At 38.5% G+C, this 23,645-nt stretch overlaps 1 protein-coding gene across 8 annotated transcripts in view; it reads left to right on the top strand.

Annotated features, from left to right (window-relative positions):
* MYO9A (myosin IXA) overlaps positions 1–23,645 on the top strand; it is a 189,603-nt gene that overhangs the window by 65,989 nt on the left and 99,969 nt on the right. For 6 of the 8 annotated variants that reach the window (XM_049812620.1, XM_049812622.1, XM_049812617.1 and 3 more), the window contains exons 3-9: positions 494–588; positions 4,589–4,651; positions 5,925–6,024; positions 8,806–8,862; positions 13,232–13,329; positions 16,034–16,160; positions 23,329–23,418. In XM_049812620.1, the coding sequence (XP_049668577.1) occupies positions 494–588; positions 4,589–4,651; positions 5,925–6,024; positions 8,806–8,862; positions 13,232–13,329; positions 16,034–16,160; positions 23,329–23,418 (630 nt within the window). Of the gene's footprint in view, positions 1–493; positions 589–4,588; positions 4,652–5,924; positions 6,025–8,805; positions 8,863–13,231; positions 13,330–16,033; positions 16,161–18,904; positions 18,950–23,328; positions 23,419–23,645 lie in introns of those variants that run through there. The other 2 variants (XM_049812619.1, XM_049812623.1) reach the window with 2 other exon arrangements.

Genomic DNA, 23,645 nt, shown 5'->3' with positions numbered 1-23,645 from the left:
ACTACAGTGTCTGAAATGCTGGAAATACTCTGCGTTATGCTGGTGCTATATATGACATTGTCTAATATCTGACTAGTCTTCAAAGCATTTTTTTCCCCTAATTCCATATATAATTAAAAAGCAGCTTCCTCTAGCTCATTAAAATTTAGAGTCTTGTTGGAGCAGTGTACTTTTATATTTATTTAAATGAATAAAGCACAGCCTTAATATAGACTATAATAACTTCAAATATTAAATCTCTCTTATATAGCTAACACTTTATTTTTAAACAGTGTTTATCTGCCCTTCATGAATACCAAATTGAAAATGAATATGGTCCCCAGAAGCTCATCGTATTATTTTGTAGACCATTCAACTAACTTTTACCATATGCTTTTTATTAATTGTACAGTGATAGCAAAATCCCCAAAGTTAAGTTGTTAGTGACGTGCATATAAAGAAAGTGAAGTGGTGGCTTTTGGAATGTAATGATGGCATCTCTCTCTTTTCACAGGCTTTTGGAAATGCAAAAACAGCACATAACAACAACTCGAGTCGCTTTGGCAAATTTATTCAAGTGAATTATCAGGAGACGGGCACTGTGCGAGGGTAAGTGGGAATCAGGTTGAAGATGCTGTTCGTACTCGTACCTGCACAAGGAGCCTAAACAGGCCGTTGTGGGGGGGACATGAAAAAGAAGGTTAATTTTTTGGCCAGTACGTTTCCCAAAACGGAGGGGGGGGCGGGTGTTAGCATATTTAAATCCATTGGTATGAAAATGTAGCCATATCTGAGCTGCACACTGAAGTGTGAATACACCTGAGCCGGCTTCAAGCCAGTTGAGCTCTCCTTAATCATGATGTCAGCTTTGTAATTAAGCTGAAATGGAACTTTTCCTCTTAAGATAGCAGTTAAGGCAGGAAAGCAGAACATATTAGCTAGGATGGGTTAGGGGACTGGAGCATATGGTAGGAAGTCGGTTCTGAGCGAGCTGGCTTTGCTCAGTCTCAGGAAGAGAAAGCCAAAGGGGGACTTAATCTCCAGCTGCCTGATGGGTGTTACAGAGGTGATGGAGCCAGACTCTTCTTGATCACCGTCTAATTCCCCATGTGCTTCTGCCTCTACCCTGAAGTCTCTCTCTAACCCAGCCCTTGAGCAGTTAGGGCCTCTTCTTTCCCCCAGGCCATTGCAAGGAGATGCTCATCTCCACTGTGGTTCTCCACAGTTGATTTCAGCATCTTTTCTGCTACCCAGAGCTCATGGGACATCCAGGTGTGACTCAAACCTTCCTTTTCCTGGGGAGGGCTGCAGCCGAAGTGCTGCATGATTGGAAGCCTATGGATGAAACCTTCTGGGTGGGCTTACTTAAGCCTGGCTTTCTCTTTGGCTTTAGACAATTTACATGGTATCAGGTCATCACAAAGTGACTCAAGCTAGCTCTAAATGAGCAGGGCTTTGTTAACTTTGCTTTTTGTCCAGGTTAATTAACTCAGTTGGAAAAATGAAGAGTAGAAGTGGCATTCCAGGGGTTGTATAATTTCTGCAGCTAGCTAAGAGATCTCTTGCTGGGACATTGTTGTTATTTTAGGGAATTGCTTTTGAGTTTTTTTCTTTCTTGTTTTCCAGCAGAACAGTATCACACAAATAGCTTCCATTAATTTTTCAAGTGAGCTTGGGTACTCTGTGTACCATCCCGCTGTTTTTTCATCCTACATCAGATCTGATGTTCTTTTTTTTTTTTTTTTTTTTTTTTCTCCCTTAATTCTGGCGAACAGTTCTCTTAAAAGGATAAGCCTCAATTTTTTTTAATACCTACTGAAATACAGGGTAACGTGAATCTAACAAATGCCTTAACACTGTATTATCTTGACATGCTATGTCAGCTCTGTGCAAGTGGCCTCTATTTATACTTGGCAGATAGGTGCAAGTAACATTTGTATTTGTATACTCTAGTTCATATATAAGAGGAATTTTCTCTCCTCTTTAAAAAAAAAATGCACCTTCTTGGTCCTTGGTTGCACAGTGTGATGTGACTGTGCTTTGCTGTAAGCTTGCAGTGCTGCCCTAATGAAAATAAAAAGGCATTAAAAAAGCCTGTGAGCTGTTCCTGGCATACAAGACCACAATTTTATTCCATAGTCTTACAAAGAAGATCACAAGTATTTTTATTTTTTTTTTAAACTTAGCATAGATTTTAAAACCAACCCAAGTCAATTATCATCCTGTATTCTGCATATTATTTGCTTTGTTAATGTAACTGTAATTTGCAGCCCTGAATCAGAATTTTGCTCTGTTCGGAGGCTGAAAATAGCAGTTGGATATTTGCTTACAAACCCTATGAATATAATGACCCAAAACTTGAAGTGAATTTAAACTTAAGACTTAAGAGATGTAATAGCCAAGAGATTTAGTAGCCACCAACCCCACCTCATGAAATGAAGTCTTTGAAGATGTCTTTAAAATTGATGGAGCATGAGCAATGGCTATAGTTAAGTGCGTTCCCATAAGGCTTTATGAATTTATTATGTCCTGTTCGATGATAAGCGAGTTCTGGAGGAAGGTCTTTGCAACCTGTTCAGTCCTCCTAAGATGATCAAAAGCCTCAACATCTGACACACTCCATAAAATTGCAGAAGAGCCAGATAGGAGACATTTTAATTAAAAGCAACAGTGCACTGGTATAATGGTAAATCTGTGCAATGGCATGAGGCTGTATCTCAAATACCATGAGTTGGCACTTTCAAACATGTTGTGCTTGGGTGTTTTGCATGTTGGTATTTGTATATGAAATTCAGTCTCAGATTTCAGATATGTTACCTAGGATGCTAAGTACAGGCTCTGTAGCGTGCTTAAATTAGTATTTGACATGAAAACATACTCTTAGAACTCCTTTTCTTTACTCTTAAAGGTAAATTTGATATAATTGACCACAGTAGATAAAACACTTGGAGACATCTACTTTTTTATACTTAAATTGGTTTTTCTTTTCACGATCCTATTACAAGAGGGGACATATGTTCTTCTTGGGACATGCATTCATTATGACCTTTACACTAAGCAAGGAGTATTTTACCAAAACAGTATTTTAGTTGCATCTACCAAAAAAAAAAAAAAAAAAAAAAAAATTGCCCTGATTTAAATAGTGGTTTGGACCAGATGACCTCTAGAAGACCTTTCTGACCTAAATTATTGCATAAGAGTGATTTGGGGGATGGGGGGGGGACACAATTGTAATAAGAGCAGAAATCACAGGGGAAGGGATGAAATGTCAAGGGCGGTGGATGTGATCCAGGTTGTCATACAGCAGTGAGCTGAGCTACTACCCGGGGTGGGAGTGGGATCTGGGACACTGATATGTGTTTCTCTCATCTGTTCACTGAGCCTGCAGTAAATTTATGGTGTGGCTTGGAAAGGAAAAATTGGTTTCAGGTTAGAAAGGGGATAGAAAAAAAAACACCTGTCGGCGAGGAATATCCATAGACTATTCTCAGCTTCCTCACAGGGAATAAACAAGAATAAACCTTTTTGGCACACATCACACAGAGGAATAATACTGCTTTACTGTCTGTATTTCTTTACTCCTCCTATCCGGCAAGATCATCCCATGGGCGGTTGGATATGCCATTTCCAGTAGCCCTTCCGAAGAGCTGCTATAAGGGTTGTCACAAAACCTCTGCAGCACATCCAAATTATTTATTTTATTGTAGTTTTTAGTGAAAGGAGGGGAGAATTTCTGAGATGCAAGTAATAAATAGGTCTGTCTTCCCCACCTGGAGGCTATGGTGGAGAAGCGGGTGTAGAGGCACCTTTTTATCCTACTGTGAACAAGGTTTGTTGGGTTTCCCGATTCATACGTGGCTGCTAATGTGGGTGCCACGTCACTGGGCGTCTGTAGCTGGAAAAGCACAGCTACATCATCAAAACTGCCAATTATAACTCTGGTTTCTAAATCCCTATCATTACTGGTTAGTATTGTTTGGAAGAAAAAACCTGTTGAAGCTTGTTTTAGCTTTACAAGCTTGAAAAGAGTATTTAATATGTAAATTAAGCATGTTTATTATGGATGCTCTTAGGATAAAATGTAAACTCCAATAAGGAGCTTTTGCAATTGCTTACTTTTTAGACCATAGCTACAAGTAAATAGCCTGAGTTTTTGCTGAGAAGTGGCTCTTCTGGAAGAGGGAATGGTGATTTGGGGACCAATTCTGAGCTAAATCTGATCTTGCAAACTTTTGCACCCAGATATGTTTCTTGTGTGCACAAATCTTGGTCTGCAAGCAATTTTATTTTGCTGGCTTTGGATTAAATAGGTATCCGAGATTCTTCGTTGCTGTCAAAATTTCCCCCTGCGCTCCCTGCCCATAGGCTAATGCATTTGAGATCGTGTTTTTCATATCCAAGTTAGTGTTGGCTTTGTATCAAGCCAAAAAAACCCTCAAAAGCCAAACATAATATTGGACTTGTTCTGCCTAGGAAGAAATTTATATAACTAAGTGAAACAAGGCTGAAACTTTTTTTGTGTGTACTAAGACTGAAAAGTCCTGGTAAGCTGTGTTCATTTAATTCAAATATTGGGTCAATGAATAACACTTTTCTTTTTTCCTTCCAGAGCTTATGTTGAAAAGTACCTCCTGGAGAAATCAAGACTAGTCTATCAGGAGCACAATGAACGGTAGGTGCCTATGTTTTGCTTATGGAATTGGTTTTGACTTCTATATATGCCGATAGCGTGGCACAGATAGCTTAAAACCCTGTTTGAGCTGGCAGAGGGGGTTAGGGTTTTCATACTGCTCAACCCCGTGCTTCAAAGATAAATGATGCATTTTATATTTTGCTGTTTAGGGAGGGAGGTACTGTAACCCAGGGAAAATAAACTCCATTATTTTATTGACAGTCCTTGACTTATATTTTCCATTGTCTTTACGATTCATGTTATATGGCTTATTATGTACCATTTATTTTCTTGTACAGCTTGTAAGCTATTTAATATCTAATTGGGGGGGGGAGATGGTATTTTAGTTTTGTTTTACTGTTTTTAACACACTAGCCATCAGAAGGGCCTCTAGAAAAAGCTAAAATTGTATCGACAACAAATTTAAGCAAATTGTTCTTTCCTAATTGCAACATATTATTTGTTACATACTCCTCTCAGTAATTATTACTCTGATTTTAAAGAAATTTGTTGCTTCTAGTTGTCTTTCAACTCTTGGCACTTCTGTCTGTGTTTCCCTTTTGAGACAGATGTGTGAGAAGTTTTCTCAAATGCTCATGGGCTGATCCCGAAGTTAAGTAGCATATACAGCCTTGACAAATGTACTCTTGAGTGTTGCAAGATGATTAACCTCAGTTCCTCTTGGAAAACATCCAACATAAAAGCAAAGTTTTAATTTTAGAAATACTACGGTCTTAGCGTTAATCTGTGTTAGAGTTTTCTTGAAGCAAAACAGAGAAGTGTCACTTGGGGTATTTTTAGTATTAGTAATATTCAAGTATTTTGAATATTTAAGTAGCTGTAAAAATTGAAGATTTTTCCATTCTGTCTTACAGAACTGCAACTGCAAAATCATTACCTTTTTAGTGGTAATAAGGTATTAAAAATAACAATAATAATTTCTGCATTGCAAGGAAACATGTTGTTTTGATTCTAATAAATATGTAGGCATTGCACATGTTTCTGAAGGAAAACGTGACAATGTTGGCTAGGAATTCTTAAAGTATATTCTAGGGCAGTGGATGTCCTTGGATGGAAAAGAGGGATCTCATTCTCCATTACTTAATTTAATCTTTTACATCACTGCAAAGTGGGTATAGGCCATTTCTAAACAGTGTTCAGGTCTGAGTTTGGAAGCTGGAAAATCAGGTTATGAGGTTTACATACGCTTCTCTGCTTAATGCTGCTGTATATTTTGAAGTTTAACTTTTTTTTTTTTTTTAATTATCACCAGGAACTACCATGTATTTTATTACCTCCTGGCAGGAGCAAGTGAGGAAGAGAGATCAGCATTTCATCTGAAGCAGCCTGAGGAATATCATTACCTCAACCAGGTGGGAATACTATACAGGAATACAATACACGGTCTTGCCTTTCCTACTGCTGATCTTTAATGCTCAGAAAGAAAATGTGTGGAGTAGTAAAAATGGGTTGTCTTAATGTTCTATAGGCAGCCCTTCATCATTGGAAAAATTCTGCACTGGCAATCTGAACACCTGCTAGTACGAAAAAAAGAAAAAAAATCAGTGTTTTCCATTTTTGTCCCCTACCTGGGATATGTTAAATGTATTGTGGTTTTAATTGTTGAAGGGAGAAACAGTAATAATTTACCTTTTATCTTTGTGAATGTCATTTACTCATTAACATTTGTCAGCTGAGTAGGAGAAGAGGGGAAAATGTGTGATATAGTAGCTCTTCAGGATATAACGTCTTGCATGAGGTAGTCCTAATTCTGTAGCTTCATGGCTGGCTGGTAGCATGATCCTTTGAATTTAACAATATAATAAGTTTAATATAAATAAAACCACAGCAACCATTGAAAATGTGTGAACTAAAAATGAGTGAGGTATTACCAATGGCCAGATAAACTCATACTTTGGAAAATCTGGTTTACTTCAGGTATTTAAGATGCAGTTGTCCACTGATGCTTGTAAATAGGGACTTTACTGCTTTTTGCTCAAAAAAAAAAAAGAAAGAAAAAAGGAGTAGAAATATGCAGAAGGGTAGTTAGGTTGTACATTGATTTTAACTAATTGCAATTCTCTTGGAGCTGAAACATGATTAGCAATAAAGAGTGATTTAACCCATAATCTGGAGAGAAACTTGTATGTACAGTGCAACCCAAATAGCCTTTAGTCTTTCTAGAAGTATAATTTAACTCTGGAATATATCTCAATTACTCGGGGCTTTTTAAAGATCTTTTTAAAGCTATCAAAGCCAAAATCTATTGTAATATTAACGACTCCCACCCACTCTTAGCAGGATCAGGAAATTTGCACAAGTGAGTAACATTTAAGAGCTCAAGGAGTTTTGCTCGCTATCTTTGTGCCTCAAGCATTAGTTGGAGAACGTGGTGTGATCTTCACGACCATCTGCGCTGCCGTTTTTGCAGTGGGAAAGTGCCAAGATCGTTTGGATCGAATGTTTTGTCAGATTCACAGGTTTTGTTGGGCAATCCGGCAGTTTTATGTTAGTTGAAAACATTGCTTTTAATTTCAGTCCTTTTCTTTTTTTTTTTTTTTAATAGCAGCTTAAGGGTGTTAATATTTAAAGTAAAATTATAAATCCAATGGCATGTAGTGTGTAGAACTAGTAGGAATGCGATAATTTAGGTTGAAATGTTTATTTTAATCGAAATTAGGATGCTGTGGGCAAGTAGGCTGGAGAAGGATGCTGAAGTACATCCAATGTATCAGGGGAGCAGACTCTGGACTTGCCTAAACACCATGTATGGACAATACTGACAGTCTGAATTTTTAGGGGTTTTATTACAATAATTTTTTAATTTTTAATAATTAGGGTTAGTGTTAGAGAGACCATTTAAGACTGACAACTATGGGAAAACATCTCCTTTAGATGTGTTCAGGGCATCCTTTCATACTAAGGCTTTCTGAGAGCACAGTAACAGCTTTCCCGTGCCCTATAGGCAAAGGGGGAAAAGGAAAATAAGGAGAAAAAAGGAAAGAGAGGTAGTGGAGGAGTGGGAAAAGAAACTTTGGAAACATAAAAGGGGAAACTTATAAAATGACCCTTGAGCATTTACACTAGCTTCTTAAATGTGTCCTAGAGAAAACCCTGCCTTTTTAAAACGAAAAAGAACAAGCTCAGAAATGAGCCTAAGTGTTTAGCTAAAAAATTAAATATTAGAATTGAAAAGCTATAAGGTATTGAACCAAGCCCCTTAAGTCAAGGACTGACTCAGTCCTTGAGTCAAGCATTATTTTCATTCTCCCAGGTTCCTCAGCTCACGTTGTGTTATGCAAAACAAACGTGCGTTTTGCATTGCAGATGAGAAATTATCTATTCAGGTATTTCATCAAAGTGTGAGGTTATTTTGTTGATGTGTAAGTGCAGGGAGCAGGTTTGAAAAAAAAAATTTAATTTTTTTAAAAAGCAAATTTACTTAAACTATCCCTGAGTTTGAATGACTCCTCCATACCTCATACCAATGGCAGGTATACCTGCCATTGCATACCCTGCAACTTGCGGAGTATTTTCTGTGCTGTTTATTCACATTTATACATTTTGAAATCAGTGATTTGCAGGATTAGATCCTTATTTTAAGTTCATCAGGAACTCTGGTGCCATGTGTCTCTTCCTCTTGGGTCTGGTCACTGACGTGTGCTTGGACTTCTCTCAACTCCATCTCTGTCTGATTGGAAAAAGATACAAATTCCTAAAAAGCTTTCAGGTGTTGCTTTCTAACTGGTCGGAGAATCACACTTTGCAACACTTACATGTGTGTAGAGCAGAGGCTGAGAGTGGAAACAAAAAATCTGCTCTTCAGTGCGGTTTTCCGTCAATAGCTCTTCAGCTCCAGGTAAACCAAAGGTTTCTCCAGCTGTGGAGAAAAAGAAGAGGTCTGAAAATCCATTAAGTTTATTGCGTGAGAGGTCATCACTGTCTTGAAAACCCTGTAAGCAGGAATCAGAGCACCATTAATGCAAAAGCATTATAAATCTTACCTTAAAAAAAAAAGAAAGTAAGGAATGACTATGCAGAATATCAACAATTATTTTGCTTGGAAAGTTGACGTTACTGCCCTGGTTAAAGAGCAGGTAGTGGGGGTTGGTTTTGGTCTGAACACTACTTAACCCGGTCTGCCTTGCTTTCAGATGACAAAGAAACCCCTCAGACAGAGCTGGGATGATTATTGCTATGACTCTGAGCCGGTCAGTACAAGTACCCGCGTCTTCTGTGTTGCTGGTGCAGGGCTGCTGCTCACTTGGATTTCTTAGGTGCACCCAGACCTGAGCAGAAAACAAAGTCAAATTAAATTTAACCTATTAATGACCCTCTCCCTTCCTCTGCCCTGCCGTGGTGTTGCTTGTGTATTAGCTCATGATAATACAGATGTGTTTTCCCTTGCCCTTTTTTGGTTCGTTCCATCTGGAAAGCTTCTTCAACAGTTGGATATGGTCATCTAGTTTCAGCAAATTAAGGGGTTTTTTTGTTCCTTCTTGATATAATACATGATTATTTATGGAAATTGCGATATGGCAGCAATGTGAAAACTGATATTCCTTTCTGATAAAACAGCAAATTGGTCTCTTGAAGCCCCAAGAGATGCATCAGTTCATGATGGTTGTAGCAGTGTGTCTGCTCTCCAGCTTCCAGGGGAAAAAAAGACAAGACCCAAAACATCCCCCCCAGCCATCTGCGAGAAAATCAAACCCTGATATTATTCAGAACGCCAAAACAATTCCCTCTCCTAAAATAGTTCTGCTGACATGATCAACCTTTCCAAATGGATCAACCCAAAAAAGGGAACAGAGGAGCTTCTTCCCCTTCCCTGGCTCCTCCTGTGCAACCGAGTCAGAGGTGGTGTCTTCAGCTGGCAACGTGCTTTGGGTGTCTGTGTGTCCCGTGGTGGTCTCTGTTGGTTTTGTCTTGCACGGGGAAGCATGTTTCAGATCAGCTGCATGTTGTTCCTGCTAATTTTGCCGTGTGCTTAATGGTTGCTGAACTCTAGCTGATGCATCTGGAAGAGTAAGAGGTAATCTGTGAAGCGGCTGGGTTTCACTTGGGCTATATAAGAGTCTTAACAGCAAGATTACGCTGCAAAATCCTTAGGAAGGCAGGAGGGAAAGGGAGTCTAACCCCCCAAGGTTTAAAAATGTTGAATATTGTATTGGTGTCCTTAATACATCAGCGTCCTTAGAGGTCCTACAAGAGCAGGGAGTGAAGAGCAGATGCTTTTCTATATACCTTAATACACTTTACTAAGTTGTAAAGACTGGAGGAATTTAAAATTAAAATTAAAACAAACCCCACATTTGTTACCTTCTCCTGGAGAGGCTAAAAATGCCCTGCCAGCTCGGGTGTTACCATGTTATATGTCCTTATTTTGCACAGCAAAACAAAACTATGTGCCGTTACAATTTGGCAGTTTATCTGGTATTTTATTTTGCTTGGGATCATTTTCTGTGATATTTGTGGTAACTCACATCTTTGCTTCAGTTGATGATTCACTCTTAAGCATACCCTGGACCTCTCCCCACAACCTTGGACTCAACCCACTGCAGACTATAAAGTCTATAAAGAAACCCTATTTATTATATCCTCTTTAAACTTCCAGTGGAAATCCATGGATTGCTTCGATGTGACAATAGTAAGCAGGGAACTTGCTTTGCGGAGAAACTAACTGCCCCAGCAGAATATTAATGACGAGTTTGGTCTGTAGGCATGGACTTTGTAATGCCCTAGTATCAAGGAAACTACTTTTTTTTTTTTTTTTTAAACAGTTATCGTCCATTAGGATAAAGTACAGAGCTGAAACGCTACAGAGAGCATCTGCTTTTAAGTAGATAATTTACAAAAGGCCTTTCCATGTGGATTAATGAGTTTGGCAATTGTTATGCAAATCGTTAATTAAGTTGCCTTGGGCATAGATTGTGCTACTTCTGAGTTGTCTATGGTATTTTGCTGTTGCCTGGTGACTTAATTTTGGATGAATGATGCCACAAAATGAAATTGTCTCCTGGAATGTGGAGCATCACTAAAAGCGACACTTGGTATCTTTTTAAAAAGTTTTTAAAAAGACTTATTTGAAGAATCTGTGGGTATATTACTGTCCTGCAGACTGTCCTGCAGACTCCAGGTCCCACGGTAGTGGGTGTGAAAACTTCTGCAGGTTCTCCTCAGCGTATGTGTGTAGTGGCTGAGGAAGTCAGTTGGCCAAGGTTTGAGTTTAGGAGGAACAACTTCTTATCCTGATATTTTATGGTTTAAATAATTGCATTGCTAACGCCTGCTGATCTTACTGATATATAGCCTAGATGTCTTTGTTGCATTCCTTTGGATAATGTATACAGACAAACACCTTGTACATCTCTTGAAAAGGGTATTTTTCAATCATCTGTTAATAGACGGTGAAAGCTTCACTTTTCCAATTAGTATTTCCTAAGAACACGCAAGCATTATTTTTTCATTAAATTTAAAACACTACATTCATTGATGCTGCACATGGTTTTAGACGGTCTTAATGTTCAACATCTCTAAATTCACTTTGTCTGCGCAGTATGAAGTTGTTATCCCTGAGGACTATCGATTAAAAAAAATTTTATTTTCTTGTGCTGTTGAACTTCTCTACCTTTTAGTCAAGGGGATAGGGCAGTTGTGTGTGAGTAGTCACCTATGTTGAAAAAAATATCTTAAATAAGAATTTTCCCCCTATAATCAGTAGCTATTGCTGTGACGATGCTACAGAGTGGGATGAAGAATATATCACTGATACAGTTGTGAGGCTTTAAGTGTGGATAGGTGCTGTAAGACACAAAGCTGATGCTATAAAATAACTTAATTCTATATATTCTGTATTTACGATTTATTCTATGTACTATAAGTGAGTACAAGTGTCTCTTCAAGTAACAGTCATCATCCTGTGACTACTTGGTACCTGTATAACGATGTCCACTGCAGTATTCACGTAACCCTGTTTAGTGCAGACTTTCAGAATTATTTATGTGAAAGTTTGTGCACGCTTGCTCATGTGGTAAATACATTTTACAGACAAATGACCAAAATAAACTATGGGGATGCAGCTGCTTAGTTAATTGTCAGTGCCGCTGCAGCTGTATTTTTTAATTAACATACCTAGATTAACTTGTAGAAAGCCTCTGTTTAAGTGTTAGTAAATTATTCTGAGGTTTAAGATAACACTGTATTGTGTGAGGCACACTGAACTAATTTTTATTCGTAGATTGGGAATTTTTATAGGCAGCAATGGGAAAAAGTATTAAATATGGACTATGAAGCGAGAGATAATAATCGATAATCCGGGGGGCCCATGGTGAGCCAAAGCAGAAGGAACTTGTCATTAATAGTTCATACACTCATTTAAGGAGCATTTATGTTCCCAAAATATTGGTGCAGGACAACGTTGGTTGGGTCCAGAATGTCATTGGATTTCCCTGAAAGTATCAATGACTTCTGTCAGGTTGGGGATTATCTGAAAAACTAAACTGTTCAGACATATTAGTCTCCAAGAAATATATAAACGTAGCAGACTTCAAATTCTCTCAATGCTTGCACTTTTAGAAAACTTCTTGGTAGTTAGAATAAAGTTAGTGAGAAATATATTTAAAGCTTTCCCTTTCTTATGCAGGATTTAGTTCACTGATATTTTACATGAAATTAATGTGAATTCTATTTTAAAACTGAATTCTTCCTCTTTAGTTATAGGAACTCCTAATGGACCAGGGCTTAATGTGGAATAAACTGCCTGTAAATGTGTAACGTATTTCATCTTGTTAATTCACATGCTTTTTGTATGTTCTTTGTCCCACATTGATGAACTCTCGCCATGCTCTTAGAATGGTGCGACTCAACTCTTTTGTTAAAGGTTAAGCCTAGGAAATAAGGACGTATCTCCAGGAAAAATTAGCCAAAAATGTTATTTTGGAAAAGGTATACCAATGTACTCCTCTCTGAGGTCCAGGCTATTCAAACCAAGGCATTTGTGGTGGAGATGTAGTGTCCTTTGAAAGACCATCTCATCGCACTGGCTAAAAACACAGTACAGAGAAAAATGTTTGTGTATACAATGAATAATTGTTGTATTGAAATGTGCACTCTGGTTAGCTTTTCCATAAAGTCCTTGTAGAAGCAGATTCTCCTAAACAGCTTGATTTAAAAAAAAATATCAAACTTTAAAAAAGTATATTAAAAAAAAAATCAAACTTTCAATGGTGTGTATTCTTTCTAATATTTAAGAAGAAAAATTCTGCCTTGCCACTGGAGCGAGCTAATCCTGGTCTTTTATTGTATTGCATATGTGTTTCTTGCTGTATCTGCTATGGTGCTGTGAATCCCCCTGTCCCTGGGCTGGATGTCGGGGGTAATTAGCCACAATTATTCCCCATAAAGTCAGTGGGGCCTCCTGGATATCTCATTTCCCAGTGCCAGATTGGAAATGTTCTAGTTGCTGATAAAAGGCATGGAGATCACTAAATGATATTTATGAAGTGTTGACTTGGCCATCTGGATGTGTTCTGATCTTAATTTCTTTCAGTGCTTAACCTTTCTGTTTGAACCCAACAGGACTGCTTTTCTGTGGAAGGGGAAGACTTGAAGCATGACTTTGAGCGGTTACAACTAGCTATGGAGATGGTGGGGTTTCTTCCCAAAACTCGCAGACAGTGAGTTTATTTTCCATATTAAGAACTTGAAGATTATATTACTTAATATAACCTCCATAATCAGTGAGATAATTCACCTGACTTGAGCTAACGTAACTGTTGTGCTCTGCATAACGTATGAGGCTGGTGAGAAGGAATAATTGGTGAGACACTGGGAGAAGGTTGCCCAGAGAAGTTGTGGCTGCCCCATCCCTGGAAGTGTTCATGGTCAGGTTGGATGGAGCTTTGAGCAACCTGGTGTAGTGGAACATGACCCTGCCCATGGCAGGGGGGTTGGACTAGGTGATCTTTAAAGGTCCCTTCTGACCCAAACCATTCTATGAATAATGACACTTGACCATTCATACAATAAAGGAGTAAACAAAATTTAAAGATATAAACAAAATACGCCCATCATTACTGTAGTTAACGATTCTCTTTATGCAACTGGAGCATTGGCAGGAAGTTGGCAGCTGGAAGTATTTTTCAACCATTTGTGAATAGTCATGTCTTACTCTGCATGTCATGAATCCAGATCCTGGTTTAATCAGAAATCCTGATTATTAGTCATCATACTTAATCCTTTATATGCAGTTGCCCATTCTGTAGGCTCATTGCCAACTTGCCTTCATTCAGTAATTCACTGCAAGTACTGCTTGAAAAACTGGACTTCTTAGCTGGGTTGCAATACTGCCTTCCACGGCGGGGAATTACGTGCTTCATATGAGGGTCGTCTTCAACCAGAACCACAGATCAATTCCTCTTGTGTTGATTCTTGGCTTGAAAGTCTGGAGTAGGTTTGAATGAATTTGACAAATATGTTACTAAGATTAGTAACAGGCATTGAAAAATACGTATTGTCAAAATCCTACTCATTTGGAGGTAATTTTTTTATCATAAGTATTGCTGAAAAGCACATCAGTAGCTGGAACACAATGAGAAATCTCGTGCTTTTTCAAGTCAAAATGTTCAAACAATAATTTAATGAATGTGGTTCCTTTCTGTCTGAAATCCTCGAGGTTTGTGTGGGAACAGAGAATTACTGCTTTGTTCTAATGCTAATGGCGCTTGAAACCCTATTCATCACCTTGGGTAAATGATGTTTAAGATGCTAACATGTAACTTTTTTTTTTTTTTTTTGCAACTGGATATATTACCTCCTGTTCTATTAAGCACCTTTTTGCTTGCTTTTTAACATGTATCTAAGCCAGCAGTTAGAAGACCTGAACTGTGAGGCGTTGTCCTGCCTTCTGCTCCAACAAGAAATTTTCACCAAGCCGAGAATCTTTTTCATAAGCTCATCCTTTATCCCTAACTTGTAACGAATGAATTATGAAATTAAGACTGCTTTTTCTTTATCCGTTCCACACGCATGGATAAACCCAAGTATACATACTTCTAGTGTAAATATGTTATATGTCAGCATGCTTCATTATCTTTCAAGAATCAGGTTTCAGCGACAAGGTTTTTCTAAAGCCCGTTTAGGGTGTAGTAAGGGAGTTTAATCGATCGAGTAAACCAATCAGTAAGTGTCAGGACTGAGCACAGTTGGATGTCGCAGTAAATTTATGCTTTTGATTTACTGTGCAATAACTTTTCTTGGTGCACACATTCTTGTATTTCTCCTATTGAATTTTGCTTGTCAAAAAACTATACAGGATTCTTTGCTATACAAGCAAATCTTTTCTGCTTGGCATTGTACAGCTGTAACACGAATAAGTAACGACCTTCAGCTGAGTATAAAAAGGAAGGACATTTTAAGTATTACTATAGTTTTATAAGTGATCATTTATAGCAAAACATGGGGTTTCACCTTTGTGGAAACAGTTACAGAAGAGAAATTTTTATAATTGCATCCCTGTAATTCATGATGAGAAATAGTATCCCTAATTTAGAGATAAGTAAGGACTGGCTTGGAGAGGTGAAAGTGTGTTGTCCAGACAAGCTGGTGGCATGGCTAGGAATCAAATTTGATTTCATTCATTTTTAGCTCCCCAGAGAGAGTGTAGAAATAGGGACAAGCAGAGTTTATAGCTGAAGTCAGCCATGATTTGATAGTCTCAAAGAGCTTTTTTTGGGTTTTTTTTTTTTTTTTTTTTTTTGAGGAGTGAGGGTATAACTTAAAAATGACCAAATTATTAAAAAAAAAAAAAAAAAAAAAGTAGCTGGATAAATTTACTTGAAGTGTAACGTCTTTTCTCTGTCTCAGTATGCTTATATATTATAAAAGCTTTATGCTTCTTTGTATAGGCTTCCTACCTGGGACTAGTTTTGAGAAGGTGATAAATACATGTGCCAGGGGACTTAAGAAGGATCGCCTGCATGGCTGAATCCAGTCTCGCCTTAATTTAGACAATTGCTTGATAGATATTTAATCTGGATATCTAGATTACTTGATGATTTCTTTTTTTCTTATAATATGGGGTGCCATTTTATAACCATGGATTTGAAGTGTTAAATAATTTTCAAGAAAGCCAGAGCAATGCAAGTTTGGTACTTGACTAAGTGAAAATATTTTTTACATGAGGCAAATTGGATGCTTCATTTGAGAATCATTTTTGAAGAAATATTTGGAGATTTGAGACATAAACTACTTCAAATTGAAAATTAGAGGAATGAGTCAAATACAAAGATGGCACTTGCATGTTTGGGGATTTGGTTTGCTTTTTCATTAGCTTTAAGAAAAAACAACTGAGTGAAAATGAATTCTCTCTATTTTCATTAGAATTTTCTCTCTCTTGTCGGCAATACTACACCTGGGTAACATCCGTTACAAAAAGAAGACTTACCGGGATGACTCCATTGATATTTGTAACCCTGAAATACTACCTATTGTGTCAGACCTGCTGGAGGTAAGCCTTTGCTTTCTGTCCTGTAACATTCACACCTAATGAGCCACCTCTGTTTTATAATAGAATTTGTTTCCAGTTTTGGTGAAGAGTTAAGTTCTCTTGTGTTACCGTTCATATGGGTTGTTTGTGTTTGCCAGTGAAAATTTATAAAGACTTTTTTAATGAGGTTTTTAATGTAGGGTTTTTTCCTCTACTCTCCAGCTTCAGCTTTAATTGACTGAAAATACTGTTTCTGTGATTAAAATTTTGCAAACTGGTTCTACATGGAAAGCAAACATACCGTTCAATGCAGTAGTTTCTTCAATTGCCAACCATCAGCTCCCTCACCAAAATTCCCTGATGCTTCTGAAATCTGTTCCAATATTTATGTAAGAAACTAGAGCAATTGTAAGAACATCAGCCCGCTCTTCTGGTTCAGGTGGTGGCTGTAGGAGATGCTGAGCTTGCTCACCGTGTTTTACTGTCTGTTGTTACCCTGCCAGCATTCACAAAGGTTGTATTAGAGATGCTGGACGGTGCATCTCATCCCTTTAGTACCTATTTATGGACCAATTATCCACGCATTTATCTTGGTCTTTTGTGAACCTGTTGATGCTATCTGCTTTTAAGACCTTTTACCGAAAGCACTTTGTCCTCTGTGAGTCACCACTGTGCCAATATCATTTGGGAAGGGTTTGTGTGTCTCGGCCCAGATGGCCCAGGGCCATATCCAATTCTGTAAATCAGTGCAGAAGCACTATGTAAGTTCTTAGGAGAGCTGCTCTGTTAGCCCAAGCAGGTTACGAAGCTGTGGCATTACTTGTTCATGAGAGAAGTCTTCATTTCAGTGAGCCAATTTGTCCTGTGCTTCTGTTAAGCGTTCAAGAGCTGGGCTCAACATGTCTTGACATGTATATAGGTGGTCAGAAGCTCTCCTTACCGTCTCGCTTTTCTTGAAATGCTCTAAACCACTCTTAACTCCAAAGGATACTGAAATGTTATACTTGTAGATGGTTAAAACAGCTATTATCTTTATCCCTTTGTACTCGCTGGATGGTGTGGAAGGTTAATTTTTGCTAATTTATGATAGCATCAGAAGATAACTTGTCATTTTGTGTACACATGATGCTCTTCCCATTCCTTCCCTTAATGGTTGTGCTATCTCACTAGCTAAAGAACTCGGGAATTGGCTCTCACAGATTTTTCATAGCACTTCATTAATGCTTTGAATTTAGGGAGGGGAAAGCTTCTGTAAAATATGGTTATAAGCAGCTGGATGCTCTTTGCATCTTGGCCCTGAAGACTGCAGAAATAAACAGAAAGAAAATAGGAGTTTGGAGGAGAATGTTGTTGATCTTACCCTCTTAAAAATGGCCATAGCGAGAGTGCCAAGTCATTTAAGAAGTAGTTGTTTTTTAAAAAAGCTTTAAATAAGAGAGTGACTAAGAGATCTGAAATAGTTCTAGACTTTGGGTCTTTGCCCTGGCTTTCTTCTGCAACATCTGCATGCTGTAAGGTATCGGGTTATTTTTTGCACGTGTACATGTGAAATGATGCATCGATTGAGCCATATAGATCCAGTGGTGGCTTAGTGCCATGGTCTGGTACAACATAAGCATGGATATGTGTCAACAATATGTAAAAAAAAAAAAAAAAAGGTGTATATATAAGTATTTAACTTCACCATTTTGAAAAAGCAGTAGAATCTGGTGTAGCTGAGTGAAGTGATAGGTTGCTGTTCATCTTTGTATGTCTTTTGCAAGCTAAATGACTGTATACAGCATAAAATGCTTGTTAATTAGATCCAGGACAACGCAGATCTCGGGTATGATCTTGTGAAATACATTGGGTATTTGGGTATACCAAAATATACAGATATATACCCAAATACATTTGAGTAAATGGTGTAGCTTGTCCTTAAAGTTGCATTTATATGGTAATTTAGCAATGGAATTGGAGACATTGGTTGCCTCCAAGTGTAAACTTTCAGATAGACCCATTCCCTGATGAGCTGAAATGAAGCCAATATTCTCAGTTTCAGAAGAGGCTTGGTTTCTCTTTCTGAAATGCTTGGTTTCTGTTTCTTTGCAGACCTGAACAGATCTTATAATGCTTATTCAGATTTGACCAAAATGGAGGACTACTGGGTTCAAACAGATGAAACATCATGACAAAGAGCATCCATTGCACTTTATTCATTAGTTAGCTACTTACAACTCTCCAAATTAAGTATAGTGAATTCTTCTCAGCCAGAGACCAAAAATACTGGTTGAAACATTTGACACTTTGTTTTTTGTTTCATTTGGGTAATTATTTTTATTACGGGTTATTTTGTGGTCACTGAACAGTATACAGTTTTGCTTTTCACACTGTTGTTGCTGAAAATATGAATTGCGTTGAAAAAGTTATTAATCTCCTCTCTAGATCTTGGCATTACTCACTAAGACTGAAAAATCATCTTGGAATTAAATAATGTTAGTTGACAAATAGTTTAACTTTTTTTCATACAGCCACTGGGTGCTTGGCAGGATGGTCTTGAGTGTAGCAAAATGATGGAAGAAATGATATCTACTGTGATCTGATACTTAATTTGGGGGGTGTTTTGGTTTAGGTTTTTTTCCTTAAATGACTTGCTGGATTTGTTCAGTCAAGGATTTGACATGGAAAAGAGAAAAAAAAAAAAGTCTAACTGGAATTGGTGGAAGGGCTCTGAGAAGCAGGAGGTGAATTGGCCATCTCTGAGACCAGCCAAGAAGAGGGGATGCAGAGGTCCTCCTGCACAGCACTGATGTGCAGGATGCAAAGCTAAGGTGTGTTCCCTCTCCGAAGAAAAGTCTGGCCCAAATTATCATGAGCTAGCTGGTTTATGTTGGAGCCTCTGAGCCTCTGAGGACAACTGGGGGAATTTCCCCACTGCAGCAGTTAATGCAACAACACTGAACAACTATCCTTCCTCTGTATAACAAGATCTGTGTCCCTATAAAATGAAGCTAGTATGTAGATTTTTTTTTAAGGAATCTGGGACAAGATGATGATCTGTGATGGATTTGACTTTTCTTAGATACCAACAACACTGTCCAATATGTTTTTGGTTTATTAAAACATTCAGACTAGCATTTGTTGAAAAAGCAAACTGCAATATAGGATTTTGGCCAGACTCTGCAGATCATTGTTTCATTTACAGTAAGACCCTGATTCTTTTCTTTTCTTTTTTTTTTTTTTTTTTTTTTTTTTTTTTTTTTTTTTTTTTTTTTTTTCTCTAGAATAGACATAGCGTGTGGATTATGTGAGGCTTTTGGCAGGTTTTTCATGGCCTTTGTTTAAACTTTGCTGAAATGCCATGCCATAGTGTGATGTCAAGGTTGCCTGATGGATTAAGCAGACGTGAAGTCCTGCGCAAGTGCTGCAAATATCACGGGTCCTCTGCAGAAATTGTAGAGGATTGTGTGAAACTAGGGGAGACTTTTGTGTTTCTGGGGAAAAGCCTGGAAAGGCTCATTTGTGGGCTTATTAACAAAAGCAATCTATCAGAAATGATCTGGTTTCAGTTGACCTGTTTTCCTTTAGAAGAGCAGGAACATTTTAACTGTGTACTACTAATACTGGAAATTATTTCCGTGGATGGAGCATGGAGTAAGGAAGGCACATTCTGTCTTCACTCAGTGGAGCAGTTTTGTATTCAGTTTTTAGGCCTAGGTGACTAGTCTCGATGCAAATAAAGGTAAATAAAAGTTATCAAGTGTCTTAAATTAGTTTTGCCAGATCTCTTTTTGCATTGATGATGTTAGCTTTTGGAGCTAATGTCTACCTCCCTGGGAGATTTATGTGCTCAAGTTCTTTTTCTACTAAAAAATTGTCTTCAGCTTCCCAGAAGGATTTCACAGACACGCTCCTCGTGTGATAAACATCTTGGAAAGTAATTGAGGAGCAAAAGGGAGGTGAGGATTACAAAGCAGCCAGTGCTTGCATCCAGCCTTCTCTTCTGGATCCATTTTCTGGACAAAGTTTGGGGATCATGGAATCATAGAATGGTTTGGCTTGGAAGGGACCTCCAAAGTTCATCTAGTACACCCCTGCAATGAGCAGGGACATCTTCATCTTCCTCGGATGCGAAGCTCCGAGCCAGAACTCAAGTCAGATAACTTTCTGGTTGTTTGAAAGAAAGTCTGAAGAGAAGGTTCAGATCTTTTTCAAGAAGAACTGATAGAAATCTGAATTTATTTTCTGTTACTCCACACCAGGCAGCTTTTGAACGAGCGCTCAATGCTGTAATCCCTTTCTCAAATATGGGAGGAGAGACAAAAAGCAATGTTTTCTTGCTCTCAAGTTGGAAGTGGTTCATTTTTCTTCAGCTGCTATAACATAATACCCCAGCATTACTGGAGAAGCAATCTCCGCCTGCCTTGGCTCCAGCCCAGCCCTTGCGGGAGCCCACTGGCTGTCTGCTCCCTGCCACACTCTGCTGACGTTTATAGCCATGGCAGCATTGCAGGTCATCCTTCACTGAGTTTTAGAGCTCTAGTCATCCAGCCCTCTCAGTGTTGGTTCGACTTGCATGTGGCAGTGGAGTCTTAAATCTGTATTTTGTCCCTGTAATTAAGATATAAACTCATGGGCCATGTAGCTTTTTTTAAAAGGGAGAGCAGGACTTGCCCTTTAGCATCAGAAAGCAAAAATCCATGAAACATAACTTTTAAGTGTAACTCCCAGGGCAAAAAATAAAGAAGTAAATTGTGTTCTCCTCTTTGCTAATCTGCTAGGATTGCTTTTGTCTCTTTTTTAATGTATCACGCTTACTGGAGGAGGAAGCATAGGATGTTCATGATGGGGAATCTGCAAGTATCTCCATGTACCAGGTGTCCTTAGTCATCAGCATGTGTCGATTTTATCTTTAGAAAGCTCCTATGGCTCCTTGCTGGCATCAGGAGTCAGCTACCTTCAAGCTGTGACCTTAAATGAAAATTAGGATAATTTGTCTGCACCCGTGGTGTTGGCTTTTGGAGGTGATGAAGCAATCAAGATCAAGCTCCACTGGGTGGTAATTGCAGGCAGAGACCCAGGGAGATGCAGGGATTACGTTCCCATCCTTGCCAAGTATGTTTTTGTACGAGAAGATGGTTTGATGCAATCTCTCCATGTCAGCTCGCAGCAGGTCTGGAGATGAAGGATGCACATCTGCAGGTCTCATCCATCAGGAGAGCAGAGGGAGAAGGAAACCAGGGTGAACATTAGATGGGGATGGTGAGGGATGGCATGGCTAGTGGTTTAAACCGTTTAAAATCCCTGTGTTTGCTAACAAATCTGGGACTTGGAAGCATTTAGGTTGTTTAGGAGTATTACATTGGGCTGTTTTGATTAGTAACCATCTGATACCCCTCTGCCTTGTTGCCTTTGATAATTAAAAAAAGCCAGCATGCTGGCTGCGAGTTTGGAGCATCCCTCCTTTGTGTGGGATAATGGATGGTGTAAAACTCACCTTTGTTCCAAGCTGTGCAACTGAGGGAGGGCAGCGGATGGTCCTGCAGTCACAAGCTGCTGGAAAAGCGTCTGCGTTTTGCCTGCAGAGCTGAAATTTAAAAAAAAAATCACCATTTTGCTGAATGTAGAGGAATAGAAACCAAATATGAAAACTTGCTGTGGACTTCTGGATAAACCAGAAGATTATTTTTTTCTGCTTGATTTTGAAACACAAAATCAGATCATAAGAACTAGGGCCTCTACAGCATTACTGAGGACTAATGAAACAAACCTCAAGGTGTTGATGTTCGATTTCCAGTGACATAGACCTTGCTGGTAGGTGAAAGTCATATACAGGTGACTTGATGTTTTCTGCTTTCCACACCACAGCAACAAGTTCTTGTTTGTAGGTATTGCAGGAAAAGTCAGTTATATGAAAATGCACTGGAGTTTAGCAGGGAGACTCCCATGACAGTATTTTTGGTAGAAAGTAGGTTTTTGTACAGGACAGCATAATTACGGCGATGGTTTGCGTAAGTTCCACTGGCTTGTTTGCATTGCTCTTCATACTAATTACTGGATTAAACCAATAAGCCAAAGTACATAAACCCTAAGTTTCCCATCATCCGCATCAAACCATAAATGGTTTACCTGGGATAAAAATATGGCCTTAGATGGCTTCAGAAATGTGGATTTGGTGCTTCTAGTCTTCATCAGTGATGTTCTGAGCAGGTTTGGTGTCTGCATGGAGGCCTTCAGTTAGGAGAAGTGGCCTGTATAGACTTTGGTGCAGCTTCTGAAGCAACAACATCTTTGTATCAATCCATAGCTACTAACTCTAGGCTCAGAGATTTTCACCCAGACTAACAATTTCTTGTTTTGGCATTGATATTTAGCAAAGAGCAGTCAACGATGCAAAGTATTTAGGTCTTACTTATGTGTAAGCCTTTCACTGTCTATTCTGGTAGAGAGGGAATGCTTCAGAATTTTTCCAGGAGTGTCAAAATAAAAGGGACTTGAAACTGCTTGGAAAAGAGGTTTCTCCCAACAATTCATGGCAGGCACTGCTTAATTTGTCGACACCGTTTACCTATTTGCCGAAATACCTGTGTTTACACAACTGATTTTTTTTTTTTCTGCAAACTGGTTTCTGTTACAGTTGATTAAAGATTGTCACCTCACCAGGAACTGGGAGTAAATATCTTTAGGGAGTAAATATCAGGTGCTTTTCAAAAGGTTTCTTCCTCCTCCTAATTCCTCCCCACTCTGAAAAACACCAAAAAAACCCTCCACGTGGATATCTCTTGAATGGATGACACTATTTTGCTTATTTGTAGAGTAATTTGTATGATGTCATTTTGACAACACTAGAAAGTTGACTTATTTTGCCAGCAAAAAGTGTGGGAGGGAGGAGCTGCACTGGGAAGGAAGGAAACCAATGGGAAATTGCTAGAAATGCAATGACTGAATGTGGAAAATCAGGTTCTCTTGAATAGCATGGTGTCTGGTTTCTGATGCTGGATTTATGTGCTGAGTTGTCTCCTCCCAATGGCTAGCTTGTTCTTATGCATTGAACCATTAACTCTGCAAGGGCTGGCAAAAATGTTTTAAACTTATTTTAAAATTAAATTTATGAAAATGTTTACACTTACACATTTTAATTTTTTAAAAAAATTATGTTTTAAAAAATTTATTCCTAGAATAATCACTAACATGAAGATTTTTGTTTTAGGTGAAAGAAGAGATGCTGTTTGAGGCCCTAGTTACCAGAAAGACAGTGACAGTAGGAGAGAAGCTGATCTTACCGTACAAACTGGCAGAGGTCGGTACATGATGCTTATTATCAAAAAGGGAACTCTTGGGATGGTTTTCAATGCTTTGAGATGTACACTCAGCCCTGGTAGAGTTTTTTTCAGTGTTTATGTAAAAATAATATAGGAGAAGCTAATGTGTATGCATCTAGAAAATGATTGACTTTACCTTCTATGCCATTCCTGGAGAGCAGGTTAGCGCTGTATTCTGTGATAGTCTTTAACTGTTTTAATGACC

Source organism: Accipiter gentilis, chromosome 10 (assembly GCF_929443795.1).
Source record: "Accipiter gentilis chromosome 10, bAccGen1.1, whole genome shotgun sequence".
Taxonomy (NCBI): Eukaryota; Metazoa; Chordata; class Aves; order Accipitriformes; family Accipitridae; genus Astur; species Astur gentilis.
This window is presented reverse-complemented; position numbering and strand designations above follow the sequence as displayed.